Here is a 19,161-nt window from a genome sequence, read left to right as displayed (position 1 = left end):
TGACATCAACAAACATTACATGATCATCGTATTCTATGAGTTTTGCATTATATTTGTTGCTGTGGTGGCCCAGAAGATGAATGGTCTGAAAATGCCTACTAAGCATATAGGTTTGTCTAAGCCACAGCGAGTCGAAGACGAGGAGGGGTACACAGGCTTCATGGTAATGCCAGCCTTAATCAACAAGTTTGACCGTCCTTGTGCTTTAAAAAAACAGAACAAAGTCTATATTTTGACTGATTTGTTTATAACAGACAATGGTCTTTTTTATCGTTTTGTTACTTGACATGTTTTGATCCCACACTAAGTAAGGCGAGTACAGTAATCCCTCGAATTTCACAGATAAAAGAGACCAGGCATGGCCACAAGAAGACAAAATGAACTTAATATAACTAAGAACAAAACCTTGCTGCCTGTATACTGGATGAGCCACTGAAAAGCCTGGCTCATGAAAGACTTCACAAACTGTTTCATCCTAAACCCAAAGCCGCACCTCCCTGTAAGGGAACTCCCCTTCAAGGACTTTGAGTAAAACTCCAAGTGTTCTGTCATTTTTTGGGGGGGGGGGGGGGGGGGGTTATATCAAGCGCAGAGGAACTATTTTCACTGTGAGTACATACATTGTTTAGATATTAATACATTACATGCTTTATATATGCTAATAACTGTAATTTTTAAGAAATATACGCAATTTGATACTTGTACTTGTTTACTTGTATTATTGGATAGGCAGAAAAACATGTATTGTGGTAGTAATAATGAAGGTGATCCTACTTTTCGTTTTCCCGTTCATCACGCCCATGTCTGGTTTCGATTACCGCGGTATTCAAGGGATGACTGAACTTTAAAAATTACAAACGGAGTGCCATGTATTCAATCGTCTAATTGCTGCAAATTGAGCATTCTTTGACAAAAAGAAATCTATGAGGCTTACTAAGAAAATTTGAATAATATGATGCAATCTTCCAAATGCTTCTTTAAAATTGAGAAAAATTAGTTTATTTTTTATCTTTTTTTTACCCAGAAAAATTGGATCTGACATTTTTGCTGTCTGACAATTTGCAAAGTACATCTATTCCGTAGAAAACAGACAATTTTAATGTCTCTCTTTAGGTAATCGCCCCTGCATTGTGTTGACATGTCGTGTCCATCCTGGGGAATCTAATGCCAGCTGGGTAATGAAAGGCACCCTAGAGTTTCTATGCAGTATTGATCCGATTGCCCAGGCACTGAGAGAAACGTTTGTCTTCAAGATCATCCCTATGTTAAACCCGGATGGAGTCATTAATGGAATGTGAGTAAATGGCTCAACTAATTTGCATGATATAAATAGTCGTACCTCTACTTACGAAATTAATTGATTCCAGAACCTTAACTTGGATTTTTGTAAGTAGGGCAGTCGTTTATACGTGAATTCTGTAGTTTGTTACAGGGTCCTCAAAGTAATTTCCCAATAAACCTCTTAAAATTGGTCAGTGTCCCACTTTTGCGTTACGGTCGGGGGCGGAGGGCCCTAAAGGAGGCACAAACACTGGTTTGAAGAGGCATCTTCTATTTATTAGGAGCGAAGGTACAAGGGGAGCAAGTGTGCAAATCGGTTTACATAGCGTAGGGGTCGATAGCCGAGAGGTCAGAAGAGCGGTCAAAGCAAATGTACAAGATGCGTGGTCCTAGAGCAAAACAAGGAGGTAGCGCTAGAGCAGGGGTCTCAAACTCAATTGACCTGGGGGCCGCTAGTGGCAGAGTCTGGGTGAGACTGGGCCGCATCAGGATTTCCACAAAAAAAGCGCTGATAAAACATTCCAACGTTATCATATATCTTTATTTTTTAATGAAAAATAATGAATTGAATAAATTAACTTAAAGATGAATAAAAAATAAAACAATCAGTAATATTTTTTTTAAAAAAGAGCATACAGTAGATATACAGTGGCTGGCTAAGAAGAGAAAATGTAGAAAACTAATTATTTTCATTCAAAAGTTTCAAAAGTCTGTATCAACAGCTCTTTAAATTTTAACTTTCTGAACTTGAATGGAACATTGAACATGAAATATTCTGGACACAGCTTCTCTTACTTCTTGCTGCTAGATACCTGGCAGCGCTTCTTCTCACATAGCTGAGCCACATTTGGCTTGAGGGAGGAAGCAGTGGAGACTCTCAATAGAGCTTGAAGATGCTCATCAGTAAGTCTGGACCTATATTTGGACTTATTGAAGTTCAAGGTGGAGAAGAGTTTCTCACACAAGTAATGGGTGACAAACAGGACAATTTGAACACATAATTAAGGATGAGGGAAATGCAATTATGTTTTGTCAGATTTCGTAACTTGAATCTTGTTTTCAAATGTTGGTGCGGTCTTTTGCATATCAGAAGGTTTCTTAACCTGAACATTCTGTACCGAGAGAGAATCGTAAGTAGAGGTACCATTATCCATTATTATACCTGATGACAATTACAACTGTTGTATCTGAGGTTTCTGAGTTATTAAATGGTAATATGTGTGTACTCCTCCAACTGACAAAGACTCTGGACAAAATAAATTATATTTAATAGAGAGATAAATGACACAGTTCAATGTGGGTAAGTAAAAGAGATAACATTCCTGCTGTTGGTAGGGATGGTATATAATTTTTGCATGATTGGAGTATATCAGGGACTACAATGACAAATGTTCAACCAACATGATTTAATTGAGATGCAACAGTGAATTTGCAGTTGCTGCTCTTTCTGACTAGAATAAAATAGTTGTTTGGTTGGTGTTTTACAATTGCATTGCTTTTGCATACTTTTAGCCCGGAACTTTGACATTAAAATAAAGACAATAAGTAAAATTATTTTATTCAAAAATATTATCAAAACAATTATTAATTATTATTTTATAAAAAAAATTATGAGGAAAACATTGTACCAATTTTGTAGGCCACATCCCTGAAATTTTCTCCAAAGGCATTGACTGAAATGGAAAAGGATCCAGATGTGTGAGAAAATTACTTGCCATCTTTTGTTCTTAATGCCCTTGTTATTCCTAAATGAATGTTATTTGTAACGGGCCGTATATGGCCCGCGGGCCGAGGTTGATAAACTTGTACACACACACAACCGGGGGCGGCGCGAGCGCTTCGGTGCAACGTCGCCTCGGCGAACTGTCCTTAGGCCAAACGTCCATCGGTGAAACTTCTTTAGGCAATGACGTATCCCTACGCCTGCGAGAAGGCATCGTGGTGTTGCCAACTCAAAATCTGATGGGTTAAAGCAGTGGTTTTCAAAGTGGGCGGTACCGCCCCTCGGGGGGTGGTGTGAACTTTCAGGGGGGCGCTGACGAATAAACAGGCGAATGGGGGGCGTTGAAATAGTGAAGGGGGCGATGGAGCAATTACAGTAAAATGTGACGTTGGTGTTTGTAGAAAGACCGGAAAAATTGATTGTCTGTAATAAAAAGTCGACAAAAAACAAGCTTTATTGAAACAAGAAACGTTGTCTGCTCGAGCGCTCACGAGCAGCGCGCATATACCGTATATCACTAATTGTCGCGAGTTTATCGTCGATGCAGGCGACTGGGGAAACCACCACCATCCAGTCAGCCGCAGAGGAGCACACAATAGCACGCCGGCAACGCTTAACCACAGACGTATGCGCACAGCGACCGGCTTAATGCATCAGCTATCAATTTTTATGATTCGAGGTGAACTGCGCATTGGTCTATTAAAAGAAACGAAATTAGCGAATAATATCTGAGGCGCCTGTCTTCTATTTATTTAAGCTTCTCTCCACATGCAAGTCAGTTTTTATAGCTGCCAGAAAGCAGTAGTCGTTCTAGCGTTCGTTGGAAAGGGGTAAAGAGGGGTGCGTTGGCATTTTGGCCCGGCGGTGAAGGGGGCGGTGGCCAAAAAAGTTTGAAAATCACTGGGTTAAAGCAACTGTCTTATCGAAGCTTGTTTAATGCAGCAGATCCTGCAGAACTAATTGTAAAGGCTTTGAGGCCGATTTCTGACCCTGGCAACAAATAATGGCTGAAATGTGATTGGTTAAATCCTTGAATGTGAAAACACGCATCTGCAAGCAGTGCAACCAGGGGGAAAGCAACGAAAGGAAGCTAACAGACAATTTGCAATTATTTCATAAGTATTGATGGACAAAATATAATATATGATTAGATATTTCTTAGGCCAGCAGAGAAGGCCTTGAAGTCCCTGACAGCCTGCCAATGCCAAAAACCCACTCTGTCCATTCACTCCACTCCGCGCGACGAGGAAAATACGTTGCCATTCTATTCACTAAGATTATTTTCCTGCTTAGCGTTGATTTGTCTTTTCTGACGAAAATAGGGAGTATTTACTCCTCAGTATATTGTCCAGCTGTATCAAGTCTCCCAGGATAGCAGTGTCAGGAGTGGCTCGTTTGCCCCTTCTGGTGTGATGTCATTGTCTTTTTCAGCTGTGTGCAATTACGTGATTATCTTTTCCTGGGCTATTTAAGGATTATGGGTTGTGTTGATCGTGGTCGGATCGACTTGTTGTTTCATTGTTGTCATGCCCATGTCACTGGACGCCATGCCATGCTGCATCGTGGGATATCATTTTTCATTTTCAGTTGTAGTTAGTGGTTTCAAGCCAGTTGTTTTTTGTAAGTTTTTGCCAAGTTATTAAACCAAGGAATCAAATGCAACGGAATGGCCTCCCATTTCCTCCGGTGTCACCACATCTGGGTAAACTTCCCCCGGTCGAGCCACGCTACGCGACGCAACCGTAACAGATCGATCCGACCAACATGGACCCGGCGGGAAGCCACCCACCCTCGCGCCGACGCGCTCGTCGAGTTTATAATGGACACACTGTTGTGTGGGCACCCCAGGGACGTCAATGCAGCACAGGAGTCTCGGCTAGGGGAAGAGTTTAATCCGCCATTCACTCCTACGCCCCCCACCGCTCAGGACCGTCGCACTGGGATGCCTAAACAGTTAAATCATGATACGCAGGTGCGTACAACCACTGTAAATCGCCCATCTTATCTGATGCCCAGAACAAGTGGATCTGGTTCACAATGGAGGGAGCCTGATGATTCTGAAGAGGAGGACGACGGTGAGCAAATAGATTTCTTTACCGGAGTTTCTGACTCGGACAATGATTTTTTTGACCAATTCGGGCCCCGCGACGCTCCACCGGAGGATGAGCACCCCTACCTGTTTCCCGATAATTCCTACACTGATTACCCCGACCAGCATTTGCACGGTGGGCTGGTCGCCTACTATGGGCCACCACGTGATGGCGGGGGTGCTGTGCAATCCTCCCGGAAGAAGCGGCGAACGGGACGCCGTAGAGCGAATCGGAAGGAGGGCCTTGACATTCGAACCCCTGACCAAGGTCCTCGCCCGTCCAAGCTCCTAGCCCGACCTCGCCCGTCCAAGCTACTCGCCCGACCTCGCCCTTCCAAGCTCCTCGCCTGACCTCGCCCTTCCATGTGCCCCAAGTTACTCGGCCGACCTCGCCGTTCCAAGTGACTCGGCCGACCTCGCCATTCCAAGTGCCCCAAGTTACTCGGCCGACCTCGCCGTTCCATGTGCCCCAAGTTACTCGGTCGACCTCGCCATTCCAAGTGCCCCAAGTTACTCGGCCGACCTCGCCGTTCCATATGCCCCAAGTTACTCGGCCGACCTCGCCGTTCGAAGTGGCCCAAGTTACTCGGCCAACCGCCCCATTCCAAGTGCCCCAAGTTACTTGGCCGACCTTGTCGTTCCAAGTGCCCCAAGTTCCCGTGCCGAGGCCACGCATAGTACTCCTGTTGCCACTGGGGCTGCCAATCGCACCTGTGCCAAAGCCACGAACCAGGCTTCCGGTGCCAGCCAGTCTGCCAAGCCCCGCTCTGCCGAGCCCCGCTCTGCCAAGCCCCGCTCTGCCAAGCCCCGCTCTGCCAAGCCCCGCTCTGCCAAGCCCCCCTCTGCCAAGCCCCCCTCTGCCAAGCCCCCCTCTGCCAAGCCCCGCTCTGCCAAGCCCCGCTCTGCCAAGCCCCGCTCTGCCAAGCCCCGCTCTGCCAAGCCTGCCGGACTGGCCACGCTTACACCTCGTCACCGGCGGGTGCGGACGCCCGCCGGACCGACCACTGCCTCGTCTCGTTTCTGGCCGGCGCGGACGCTCGCCAGACCTGCCACTGTCTCGTCTCGTTTCTGGCCGGCGCAGACGCCTGCCAGACCGGCCATGCCTCGCCACCGGCCGGCGCGGACGCCCGCCAGACCTACCACAGTCTCGTTTCTGGCCGGCGCGGACGCCAGCCAGATCGACCACGCCTGTTCACCGGCCGGCGCGGACGCCCGCCGGACCAACCACTGCCTCGTCTCGTTTCTGGCTGGCACGTACGCCCGCCGGACCGACCTCTCCTTCGTCTTTTCACGGGTTGGTTTGGATGCCCCCCGGACGACGCTATGGCTCCCACCGGCCCCGCCTGCTTGTTTCTCGTTTCTCATGTATAATTGCCCTTGGGACGTCTAGGATTCGTCCCTTAGAGGGGAGGTACTGTCAGGAGTAGCTCGTTTGCCCCTCCTGGCCTGATGTCATTGTCGTTTTCAGCTGTGTGCAATTACGTGATTATCTTTTCCTGGGCTACTTAAGGAAGATGGGTTGTGTTGATCGTGGTCGGATTGGCTTGTTGTTTCCTCGTTGTCATGCTCAATTCGCTGGACGCCACGCCACGCTGCACCGTGGGATATCATGTTTCATTTTCAGTTGTTGTTAGTTGTTTCAAGCCTCAGTTGTTTTGGTAGGTTTTTGCCAAGGTATTAAACCAAGGAATCAAATGCAACTGAACGGCCTCTCATTTCCTTCGGTGTCACCACATCAGGGTAAACTTTCCCCCGGTCGCGCCACCCTACGTGACGTGACCATAACATAACAAGCAGACATCAAATAGTAAGAGAATGGCAGCAATACCCGTTCTTTCAAAGTAAAACATAATACATAAAATAAATATGCATCTGATTATTTACCATTGTTATTGAAATGTACACCAAAAATGATGCGTGATTTTCATAAAATGTATATTTCTATAGTCAAGGAAATTAAATTATTCCTAACTACATTTGTGTGTGTGTGTGTGTGCTTTTGTTAAATGTATTCCCAGTATGGATACAGTCATGATGGATTTCTGTACAAAAGATAAATAAGGACAGCTATTGTTGAAAAAAAACATCCATGTTATTGTACGTGCGTCTCAGTGAAGGGAAGTGGTATCTAAAACCCAGTAATAATTTTGCAAAAGGAACTATAGTGTTAGAGATGCGTCCACTTTGGGGATTTTTTTTTACTACTAAGTGCGTCCAATGTGATTAAATGTGTCGTATTGCATCTGTATGGTTGATTATTGCTTAATTAGGGGAATTGCAATCATTAAACTGGAGAGCAATTGGCTGAGGTATGTTTTCAACCCCACTCATCCTTGTAAGGATAACATTTTGTTTCACTACAGGAATCGCTGTGACCTTAACAGAGAGGATTTAAATCGTCAGTGGTCTCAGCCAGACCCGATTCTCTGTCCAACCATCTACCATACTAAAGGCTTCCTCTCCTACCTCAGCAGTATTAAACGAACTCCTCTGGTAAAATGATTATGTTCCTGCTTGTGTCGTCAAACTTTGAATTTTTGCGGTCATAATCCTATCGAATTAATCACCAACGTTGATCCTCGAGGACGCCTATCATGACTTTTTTCCATGTCTCCTCTAACACACCTGATAATGTTTGCTTCTGTGGAATTTAGTTTTTCATTTATGTTGTGGCAACAGTTTCTATTTTCTCTTTTTTTGTTTTTATTTTATTGTTTTATAATACATGTTTGGACTATGCATTTTGCCCGAAACCTTTTGGCCAGCACGATTAGAGGAAGGAGACATTAAAACATACTTGATTGGTGGTATTAATGCTGAACTTTTCCCATTTGGGGACAGTTTATCAAATTGGTTTTAATGCTTGGTATTAATACTCTTACATTGTCAATGCAATTACAAACTCTCTCTCTCTCATTATAATTTTGAGAGCAACACATTACCTGGTTAATCGCTTTCAATAATAAACTCTCTCTCATGATTATAATTTTGAGAGTGAGCGAATGCAGCGACGAAATGTCCGTTCGACAAAATGTCCGGCGGTGAATCCGTCGACCAAACGTCCGTTCGACGAAACGTCCGGGGACCAAATGTCCGTCGACCAAACGTCCATCGACCAAACGTCCATCGACCAAACGTCCGGGCACCTATCAAATTGTGTCTCAAAGAAAATTTAAGAGAATCTCAATAATTGTTTTTTTAGGGTTAGGGTTAGGGGGTTAAGGGGTTAGGGTTAGGGTTAGTGTGTTTCACGATCTCTTTATCAATGTTGCTTCATTTTTTTGTCAATAACAAAATCTCTACCTCTTCCAGGTCTTCTGTGACTATCATGGACACTCCCGAAAAAAGAACATTTTTTTGTATGGCTGCAGTGTAAAGGAAACTTTATGGCAAACAGGTTCCACTGTTGACACTGCAAAGCTCAAAGAGGATCCTGGATATAGGGTAAGACATTCATGAATAATACGTGGCCCTATTGACTTTATCGAGGAATATTTCTGTATATAATACAGTAAATAATACACAACGTACTGAAGCTACAAATGTTGAAGGCGCGACGTAGTGAAGGATCACAGTAACCGTTTTTTGTTATTTAAATCTATTGGAGAGGAAGTACTTTCTCTGTGAGTATAGTACTTTAAGTATTTACATTTTTTTAAAATCATAGATTATATTTAGGTGGCTCTGTGGAGCGAGTGGTTAGCACATAGTCCTCACAGCTCTCGGTCCTGGATTCAAGTCTAAGGTGGTCCACCTGTGTGGAGTTTGCATGTGTTTCCCGGGCCTAGATGGGTTTCCTCCGCGTTCTCCGGTTTCCTCCCACTCTCCAAAAAAACATGCATGGTAGGCTGATAAATGACACTCTGAATTTCCCATAGGTATGGGTGTGATTGTGGATGGTTGTCCTTCTCCATGTAATGACCCTAATGAGGATAAAGCGGTTCAGAAAATGAGATACAATGAGATTATATTTAGATATTATTGCATTACAGTCTTTATATGCATTTAACTGTAATATTTAATTAATGTACTTCTTAATAATTGTACTGTGTACCCGGAGTATTGTAGTAATAATAGGGGTGATCCTGCTTCGCGGTTTTTCGATCTATATTATTTGTGATATTCGAGGGACTACTGTTACCATACTACCGTATTTTCATGATTACACGGCACATCATATTTTTCCTTTGCCCTGCTTTCCCCTCGTTTCCCTGATAGATGACGCACTAGTTTAGACCCTTGTTGGAGTGTAACTTGGAGAAAAACATGCCGCTCATCACTCTCAATTTACAGGCGGCTTTCTTTCGTTGAATAATAATCTGTTCTTAATGTTGAAAGTAAATTTGAAAATATATTTTCACCTTCAATTGTGTCTTTTTTCCTACATTTTAATTCCCAGGTTTGATAAATTACACTGTGTCCAAATGCTCCTGGCCCCACCCCCCTGTCAAATTTTAGTATACAGTGATCCCTCGCTACTTCGCGCTTCAGCTATCGCGTGCGCAGAGCTTCGCGGATTTTTTTCAGGAAAAAAAAAGTTTAAAGATATTAAATTAAAATTATAAATTACATCGTCTTACAAGGTGTGGAAACAAAATATTCAATTAGAATTAGTAATTTCATCATTTTATAAATTTTAAAACACAAAAAATGCACGTATGCGCAAAGCATCATGGGGGATCACGGCCGCATCACGGGCATGAGCGCGCAAGCAGATTGCTCACTGAATGTACTCGACTCCCCATTGGCCCATTCACCACGGAAGCCCAAGCTTCTCCCGATGCCCATTCTCAGTCCACGCTTATCTCGTGCTGTGCAGTACGCTTCGCGCCAAGTTAAGCGCAAAAGTTTTGTGAAGCCCTTCGTGATGCCTCCCAAACGCTCTCCATCCCTTGGTGCTTCTAGTGAGCCGAAGAAAAAGCGAAAGATATTGACCATTACCAAAAAAGTGAGTTTATTGGACAAGTTGAGAGCAGGAAGTAGCTACGCTAGCGTAGCTCAACATTGCAGCCTGAATGAATCCACGCCGCGGTACATAAAAAAGGAGAAGAACATCCGCAAAACTGCTGTAACATCTTTCACGAAAGATGCCAAAAGGGTTGTGAACACCCAGAATAAAGTCACTGTACGAATGGAAAATGCACTGGTTATTTGGATCCGTGATTGTAGGGCGAAGCAAGTCAGCCTGGACGGAAACTTAATCCGTAGTAAGGCCAAATCTTTGTTCGACGCCATGGTGCATGCGAGTGGTGACGACGACGTCAGCGTTCTGGACGGGGAAGAAGACGTGGACGAAAGTGATCCTCTGCCCGGTGCCTCAAGCCAGACTAACCCACGACCACGTACAGTTTTCACTGCCAGCAAGGGCTGGATTGAGAAGTTTAAGCGGCGAGTCGGACTAAGGAATGTGTCGTTGCATGGAGATGCAGCCTCTGCAGATGGAGCAGCAACAGGGCGTTATGTTGAGGATGTGTTTCCGGGAATGATAGAAGAAAATGGCTATGTCCTGGAGCAAGTCTTCAACATGGATGAAACTGGACTCTACTGGAAGAGGATGCCGTCCCGAACCTTTCTTTTCTAGGACGAACTCCAGAAGACAGGGTTCAAAGCCCACAAGGATCGGGTGACTCTGCTCTTGTGTGGCAATGCAGCAGGATTAATGCTGAGGCCCGGCCTGATCTACAGGTCACTGAATCCTCGCGCGTTGAAGAACAAGAACAGGGCCTTGCTGCCAGTCTACTGGATGTCCAACAAAAAAGCATGGATCACCAAGGCCCTCACACATGACTGGTTCTTCCACTCCTTCGTTCCACAGGTAAAACTTTACCTGGCCGAAAAGGGACTGCCCTTCAAAGTGGTTCTACTCATGGACTGTGCAGGAGGCCATGCAGCTAATTTACACCATGAAGGGGTGCAGGTGGAGTTCCTTCCTCCCAACACCACTTCCCTCATCCAGCCCATGGATCAGGGGGTTATCGGGGCCTTCAAAGCCCTCTACACCAAGGCGACAATGGAGGGTCTCATCTCTTCCATTGAAGAGCCCGATGAGACCTTCAGCATGAAGTCCTACTGGAAGGACTACAACATAGCCACGTGTCTAACCAACATTCAGAATGCCCTAAAGGGCATGAAAGAACAGACACTCTTCTCCAGCTGGAGGAAATTGTGGCCACAGAAAATCACTGAGGACTATGAGGGCTTCACTCCCAACAAAATTCAGCAGTCAGCCGTTGATAATGCTGTCAGGCTGGCTCGGTTGGTGCAGACCGAAGGCTTCTCAGACATGACGGCTGATGAGATTACAAATCTCATCGACTGTCACTCAGACCCACTGACAGAGGAGGACCTACAGGAGATGACCAAGTCGGCGACTGAGGAGGAAGAGGAGCCTGCTGCCGACGACGAGGGTGACGAAGCTGACGAAGGTGGCCTTACTTTACATAATTTGCAGGACCTCTTTAATACTGCCAAAAACCTCCAAAGAAAGGCCAAAGAAATGAACGATAACATGGTGAGGGCAGTCGAGTTCAGCAATGGCATTGATGAGGTCATGGCTGTTTACAGGCGCATCTTCACCGACCAAAAAAAAACATCGTTCACAACTCCCCATAACAATGTTTCTTACGCGCCAAAGAACTGCGGGAGATCCATCTGGACTGCTATGATGTTTTTGAATTTCTGCTATGATGTTTTTGAATTTCTGCTATGACGTTTTTGAATTTCTGAGTTTTCTTAATAAAAGTTTACATTTATTACATTTGCAGTGATTTTTTTGTATGCACCAACATAACACCTGCATTCTAATGTGGAATAAAACACCTGAATGAACAGCATATTAGCCTGGTGGTGGTTTTGTGCACGTGTTATACGTTTCTATAAGCGTTTTTGATGGTGCCCGCCTACTTCGCGGATTCGCAGCTAATGCGGTGGGGTCCGGTCCCCATTAACCGCGATAAGCGAGGGATCACTGTACATTCTGGCCCACAAGTCAAAAAGATTGCCCACCCCTGGTATAGACTGACGTGCCTCTTTTATATTATTATTCTCCAAAATTAAACACATTATCAATAAGGTGCCATTGACGGCAGTAGCCATCCGATTCATGTTGACTGGCGTTGTATATCTACTTGATGGAGCTCTAATAACAGAAATAGCATCTCCCCTGGGTCAAAATGATTAGCAGGCAGAATTCCCTCACATGAGCATTTTCAATTAGTTATTAATTACAAACTTCCACTTGTTTACCAGGAGACTTATGTTGGACAGATAGCTGCTTGGCAGTGGTGGTTTGAGTGTCAGATTTTAGAGTGGCAAACGCGACCGGACAATTCGCCGAAATAGGTTTCGCCGACGGACGAAGTTCACCGAGGGGGGCATTTGGCCAAAAGGATAGTTAGCCGAATGGATAGTTAGCCAAACGGATAGTTAGCCGACCGGATAGCCAACCGACCGGACGTTGTACCGACGCGCTCGCCCCGCTCCCGGTCGTATGATTGTACATGTTTTTCAACCTCGGCCCGCGGGCCATATCCGGCCCGTTACAGATAACATTCATTAGAAATAACAAGGGCATTCAACAGAAGAAATAGTAGAAATTAGTAGAAATCCTACTCCAGAAATATATATTTCCTAAAATAATGGGGAATTATTTAAGAAGTAAAAGTGTGATCCATGGCACCCTAAGCCCCTCTCGTCTGTTCAAAGCACTTAGTGTTTAGAAATATGTCCAGGAGGGGGCAGTACTGCATCACAAAAGCTAAAACTCAAAGAATGAAATATTTTTTTAGAATGGCAGCATATTGATAATGTGTTTAATATTAAAATCAAATAAAAGTATTATCTTTATACTGGCTCTTGAAAGCTAAAACTCAAAGAATTAAATCCTTTTTAGAATGGCAGCTTATTGATAGTGCTATGATTAAAAAGCAAGTAAAATTATTATCCTTGCACTGGCTCTTGAAAGCTAAAACTCAAAGAATGAAATCATTTTTAGAATGGCAGCTTATTGATAGTGTTTAATATTAAAAGTAAAATGATTATCTTTGTTTTGGCTTTTGACTAATTCATTTGAACCATGTCTTGCCAATTGGTTTAGGGCTAAAAATGATGTCATTCTTTGACTTTTAGCTTTCAAGAGCCAGTACAAGGATAATTAATGTGAAAATAGGTTTTTTTGTTTGCGATTGGGCGTATATTCGAGGACCTTTCTCATTTTTTCTACCTCACTTTCTCGCTATTGCTTTTCCTCATTTTTTTAAAACTCTTATGAATTAAGTGATTCACATTGTGTACTCATTCCTCTCTTCACTCTTCACACCAGCGACACACTATGGACTGTTATGGGAGGGTGAGATTGGAAACAAAACTCACTCACCTCACATGCTTCTTGCCCGAGTGGTCTCCGAATGGCCTGGCCTGCTTCTAGTCATCAGTACACAAAAAGCCTATATTTTGGGGAGGAAAAAAATGGAGCAAATGGTCAGAGAATGCCAATTATTATTTGAGCGTTTTTTAAAAAAATTTGAAGCATTTTTTTTTATTGAAGTGACATAGTTTGGTGTTTGTGGCATGTTTTGTGTGGGACATTTGTTGTTTTTAATGAGGCATAATTAGAATTAATGAAAGGTAAGCGCATTGGAACTCAAAATGTATCATGCATTTAAAAATAATTTTAAAAATGCAATTAATCACAGGTTAACTTGGCAAACATGCAATTAACACCATTGAAAGAATTTAATCTCTCGACAGATCTAATCATCACTTATTTGTTCTAAATTTATTTAATGTGATTCATTTCGATTTCAACCGGGTCACACTCTTTTTTTTTCAAAATGAGAATTTGGCATGAGGTCACCTTTAAAATGTCAATGAGGGTGTTAATAATTTAGTTCTTTTCACTTTCTCCCTTCTTAGACAATTGCAAAGGCCTTGGATTGTATTGCGCCAGCCTTTTCTTTCAACAGCTGCAACTACATGGTATTTATTAATGCATGATTTATAATTTATTAGCCCAATCTATAACTCCACTCCTCAGGGTTGTACAAACCCACATGTCAAACTAAGTTACGGACACTGCACATATATTATCAAATACTCCTTACCGTATTTTCTCGCATATTGACCGTCTCCGCATATAAGCTGTATCATTAAAATTGTAAAATGTTTCAGTTTCTCTCGTAAAAGACGCCTCTTGGTTCACAAAATTAACCTCCAAATTCATGGTAACGTGAGCAGTACATCCAAGAAGTTTGTCCGTAGCGTTCTTGTTTTGTTATACCATTCCTAATCAGCAAGTCTCTGGAAGCAATAATAGCATAACATGCACGGATTCAAGGATGGTATTTTAATGATCGACTGCAAGACCTTCGATCAGCCTTAGAAACTATTGGGATGTGCTGATACGGTACACATAAAAACTACAAACACATTTATCATTGCTGCTCGCGTCAGACCAGTCAGAGCATGTTTAGTCACCAGTAAAGGGTAAGATGGCGGTGCCCTGAGCAAGTAATGGCAGGCAGTAAGTGATTTTTTTCACGTTTTATGCAAGGTACGTTTTTTTCCAGAATTTCATTCATAGGCGTCAATATAAAGTTAGTTCAGCATTTTATCTTTTCATTTTTTCTCTATTTTGAAACAAATTACATCTTGCGGTTTCGTGCATTTCAAGTCCAATTTGTGCACATGCAAGCCGTAACCATGTTTCAGTCATAATCTTTTTGAGTGATAAATACAGCTTATATGCAAGAAAATACGGTAAATAGTAGGTTATGGTTTCTTAATATTTGTCGATTTATGATAAAGTGTGTAAGATAACATAAAATGACAACGTCTCATGGCAATTGCTTGTTCATATTGTATCAGTTTTTGTAAGTATAGAAACATTGTTGTCATAAGAAACTTGCCCCAAGTTTGGTCGTTGTCATGGAGACTTGACACTGATTAACCGGACTTTGCCCAAAGTTTGGTCGTTGCCATGGAGACTTGCTACTGATTAATCAGACTTTGTCCAAAGTTTGGTGGTTGTCATGGAGACCTGCCACTGATTAATCAGACTTTGCCCAGAGTTTGGTCGTTGTCTTAGAAACCATACTATGCCCTGTTTTCCTATATAAAGACGAACCTAGTGTTCATTCAGAGAGAATTGCAAGGATGACAGACTGTTAGTGGTTCACAGCTGTTCGAGCATTCTCCAACCATCTTTTGATGGAACGCTCTGCCATTTTTTCACCAAATGTAATGGGCTGCACACCTTCGAATAAGTTCCAAATATTATTTTTGGACAGCAATGGCCTTGGAACTCGATCATCGATGCCAGCTTTAGCTAATGTTTTTCTTAAAGAAGAGTAATGAACATCGATCTTAACTGAGGCCAGCATGGCTTGCAGTTCTTTTAATTTTTTGTAAGTTCTTTTGTGACCTCCTAGGTTTTTCACAGAGTGCCAGACAAGATTGTAATTTTTTTCTGGTTTGGTAATTAAAATGATTTAGAAACTGCATTTTCTATTTCTTTGGGTTGTCTTTGTGTCATACTAAAATTGGATTAATGGTCTGAAACCTGTTTCTATGATGAATGTCCAAGAATAACAGAATTAAGGAAAGAAGTAAGTGCTTTTTCACGGCACTGCACGAGTGCAATGGTGACATTTAAAACACAATTCATTTTAACCAAAATAATTCACATATAGGACTCATCCTTTAAAATGTAAATTGTGTTTTTTTTATTATATTTACTTTTCAGGTGGAGAAATCCCGTTCTGCCACCGCCAGGATTGTTGTCTGGCGAGAATTGGGCGTGTTGAGAAGTTATACCATGGAAAGCACTTACAATGGATTTAACCAAGGAATATACAAGGTTTTTTTTAAAATCTTATTTTAATGTGTCATCTTCGATCAAATGCTCCTTCAGAAGGTCCCCCACTGTTGTTTTTTTCTTTTTTGAGCAAATTAATTATATCTAGTAAATCCAAAAATGCAAATCTAAAATAATTAAATTTTCCTCTTTAATTGGGAGGGAAATTTGGTACTTCATTCCTGACCGATTGTATGCTCTATGGGAATCATTTACTGTTAAGTGGGCAGACTATGGCTATCAGAATCTGAGGTCAATTTTTAAAAGGTTTTACTGATTGTTAATGACGCAAAAGCGCAAAACATGCAGTTTATCGCAAAAGAAGAATTAGTGAGTTAAACACCAATTTTTTTGTTCAAAATTTTAAAAAGCCGGAGTTAAAGTATATTGCAATAATTTAGAATTATTTATTTTACAGCTAAAATTTAAATGTAATTAATTTTTACGGCCAAAATTAAAATGTATTTGTTGCTGAGACAAATTATATAAATATTTTGTTACTGTTAATACAGTAATAGGAGTGCCCCAACATACAAGACATTTGAGGTATGAGGAAAATTCAGAGCAAATATCTGCCTTGAGATACGAGCATACAAGAAAGTCTGGTGGAGTACGCGAGAGGTTGCTTATGATAACAATACATTGTCTTTGTCGCCCCATTTCGGCGTAAGGTTGGTATAAAGGGTATCAAGCCTTCCAAAATACCAACCATAATTTCCAAGCTGCAAAGTGACATTCATATTTATGAACATGTCCATCAAGTCTCTCTCCTGTCTTTTCTCTCTATTGTCTGTGCCGTATTTCTGTACTTGAGTCAATAAAGTTAATGTCATGAGCTCAGTTCGTCTCATTTCCCCCTGCTTGCCCGCTTCTGGGTCCAAATCCCCCCGATCACCCCACGATGTCTCGGCGCGATCATAACAGAACGATTCAACCACATGGACCCAGCGGGAAGCCACCCGCCCTCACGCCGACGCTCTCGTTGACGCCAGCCACCCGGCTCATATCCCAACGACCACATGGATTCAGCCGGAAGCTCCCCAAAATCTTTTAGGGAATTTATAATGACTACACCGGCGTGTGGGTACCTTTAGAGACGTTCTGGCAGCGGAGGAATCCTGAGGTAATTTTGAGCTTCCATTGGCCCCGGTCGAACGCCCCGGATCAAGTTTTCGCTCACTCCGTTGCACTGGGCTGCCAGCACAGCTAAGTGAGAATCCCCAGCCTCCATCGTCCCCGTTTGAAGACGACATCTATTCTCCAGATTATCGATATTGCACACAGTTTACAACAAAGTGTCCAGGAGATTGGTAATAACATGGCAACCGCCATCATATTTCCCAATTGGTTTGACGCGTCCTGTCCTAGTAAAAATGCATATTTTTGCAAAAAGGAAACAGTGGTGACAACTCCACATCACTATGTTCCTCGTGCGCCAAAAATCTCCCGCCTAAGCTCCTCCTGTTGCCCTTCTGGCGCATCCTGAAGATTCCATCAATGATCCAATAGCCTGAATCTGACAAAGGGGCATCATCTGACTTGAGCTAAACCTCCAAATTACCTGTGCTCTGGATTTTCTTTTTCATCACCTTCATTTTCCTGCACTGGTCTCTCATCATGTTTTTATGGGGGATTTAATTCAAGTGGACAACTATTTTTATTGCGAGTACAGTACTTACAAATTGATTATATATAGATTACAAATATACAGATTATATATAGATATTGATACAATAGTCTTTATATGTCCATATAACTGTGTAATGTTTAATAAATAAACTTCCTGATAAATGCATACTTATTTCTGTATAAAGGTTAAAACATCTAACATGGTAGAAATAGTATGGGGAGATCCTACTTCGCGGTTTTTCGATTATTGCGTTGCCTTCTATCAATTATCCTTGAAGTTTGAGGCAATTTTGTATATCGGGCCGTCTGAGTTTCACCTGGGCCAGCAGGTTCTCCTTTATCTCCTCTCCTCATAGAGAAAATTTGGTAAAAAAGAAAAACGGAAGTACTAGTTAACAAATTCTATTTTAAATTTCAACCCTTTACACAAGAGACAGACATACAATATGTGATAGGTTCACCAATAGGTATTCCCAAGTTCACCTTTAAATAGAACAAACATCTGACTCATGAACCGGGTTCTTGCCAGAGAGAATTGATTCACACGCGCCTTTGGTCAAGATCATTCTCACGGGTTGAATCCTCTCCTGCTCATTTACTCCATAAGATTTAACAACAAGCATCATCAATTACATACGATTTAACAACAAGCATGACCTATTACATAAGATTTAACAACAAGCATCATCTAGTACATAAGATTTAACAACAAACATCTCAGTTCTAAACAATTGAACTTCTGTCGGATCTTCAGAAGTCAAAACATCTGAGAGTCCTCCGGATCTTTGGTATGAGCGACCGTGTGAGAGGTCGATGTTTCTCAAAACAACTTTCAGAAGTCCAGCTTGATAGAGGAGCAACCTTGCCATCATTTATCACGGTTGCAAGCAAAGCGTTATTCATTGCAAGCAAATATAATAATAATATAATAATATATAATAATAAAAGTGAGACTAATGAACCTAACAAGGTGTAATGGTAAGATAAGGGGAGCAGCTGCAGAAGCTTCCGCCTCTCTTGAAGAGCAAAGCACAAAAGAACAACAAATTGTTAACATGGCCGTGGTTGAGGTGAGAATTACAAATAGGAACAGCTGTAGACTGTGTGCTAGTGGGATGGAGCGTGGTTGAGTTTAGAGTTATGAATAGCTATAGCGCACGTGCCAGTTGAGAAGGTTCAGTATGATAGATTTGAAAATACAACTTCAGGAGCAGGTTAAGAAAGAGTGAGATCAATTTAATAGGAAATAGGTTTATTACCAAACTGCAAAGTGGAGGGACAGAGGTCTAACAGTGGAGTCCTGTTCTTGCAGTTCTCTATCGAATGAACAGTGGGTTCGTCTTTACATAGGAAAACAGGGTATAGTATGGTCTCTAAGACAACGACCAAACTCTGGGCGAAGTCTGATTAATCAGTAACAGGTCTCCATGACAATGACCAAACTTGGGGCAAGTTTCTTATGACAAGTGTCGGACAGTTCAGTATTTGTGCTGACATGTCAACCCAATCACAAGACTATGATTGATTATTCAGTCAGACAGTTGGGTGTTTATGCTGACATGTCAGCCATAAGGATGACTACGATGC

The 19,161-nt window shown here is 42.4% G+C and overlaps 2 protein-coding genes across 2 annotated transcripts in view; one reads left to right on the top strand and one right to left on the bottom strand.

Annotated features, from left to right (window-relative positions):
* agbl1 (AGBL carboxypeptidase 1) overlaps positions 1 to 19,161 on the top strand; it is a 94,672-nt gene that overhangs the window by 70,583 nt on the left and 4,928 nt on the right. The window contains exons 20-24 of the mRNA XM_077740126.1: positions 1,114 to 1,294; positions 7,457 to 7,586; positions 8,406 to 8,537; positions 14,007 to 14,069; positions 15,835 to 15,948. Of these exons, the coding sequence (XP_077596252.1) occupies positions 1,114 to 1,294; positions 7,457 to 7,586; positions 8,406 to 8,537; positions 14,007 to 14,069; positions 15,835 to 15,948 (620 nt within the window). The remainder of the gene's footprint in view (positions 1 to 1,113; positions 1,295 to 7,456; positions 7,587 to 8,405; positions 8,538 to 14,006; positions 14,070 to 15,834; positions 15,949 to 19,161) is intronic.
* The window catches only part of LOC144181034 (NT-3 growth factor receptor-like), an 88,875-nt gene continuing 78,073 nt past the window's right edge, over positions 8,360 to 19,161 (bottom strand). The window contains exons 19-20 of the mRNA XM_077709272.1: positions 13,468 to 13,537; positions 8,360 to 9,016 (exon numbers count right to left, since the gene is read on the bottom strand). The gene's annotated coding sequence lies outside the window, so the exon portion shown is untranslated. The remainder of the gene's footprint in view (positions 9,017 to 13,467; positions 13,538 to 19,161) is intronic.

Source organism: Stigmatopora nigra, chromosome 2, assembly GCF_051989575.1.
Source record: "Stigmatopora nigra isolate UIUO_SnigA chromosome 2, RoL_Snig_1.1, whole genome shotgun sequence".
NCBI classification, from domain to species: domain Eukaryota; kingdom Metazoa; phylum Chordata; class Actinopteri; order Syngnathiformes; family Syngnathidae; genus Stigmatopora; species Stigmatopora nigra.
The sequence above is the reverse complement of the archived record's forward strand: the minus strand, read 5'-3'. Positions and strand labels throughout refer to the sequence as shown.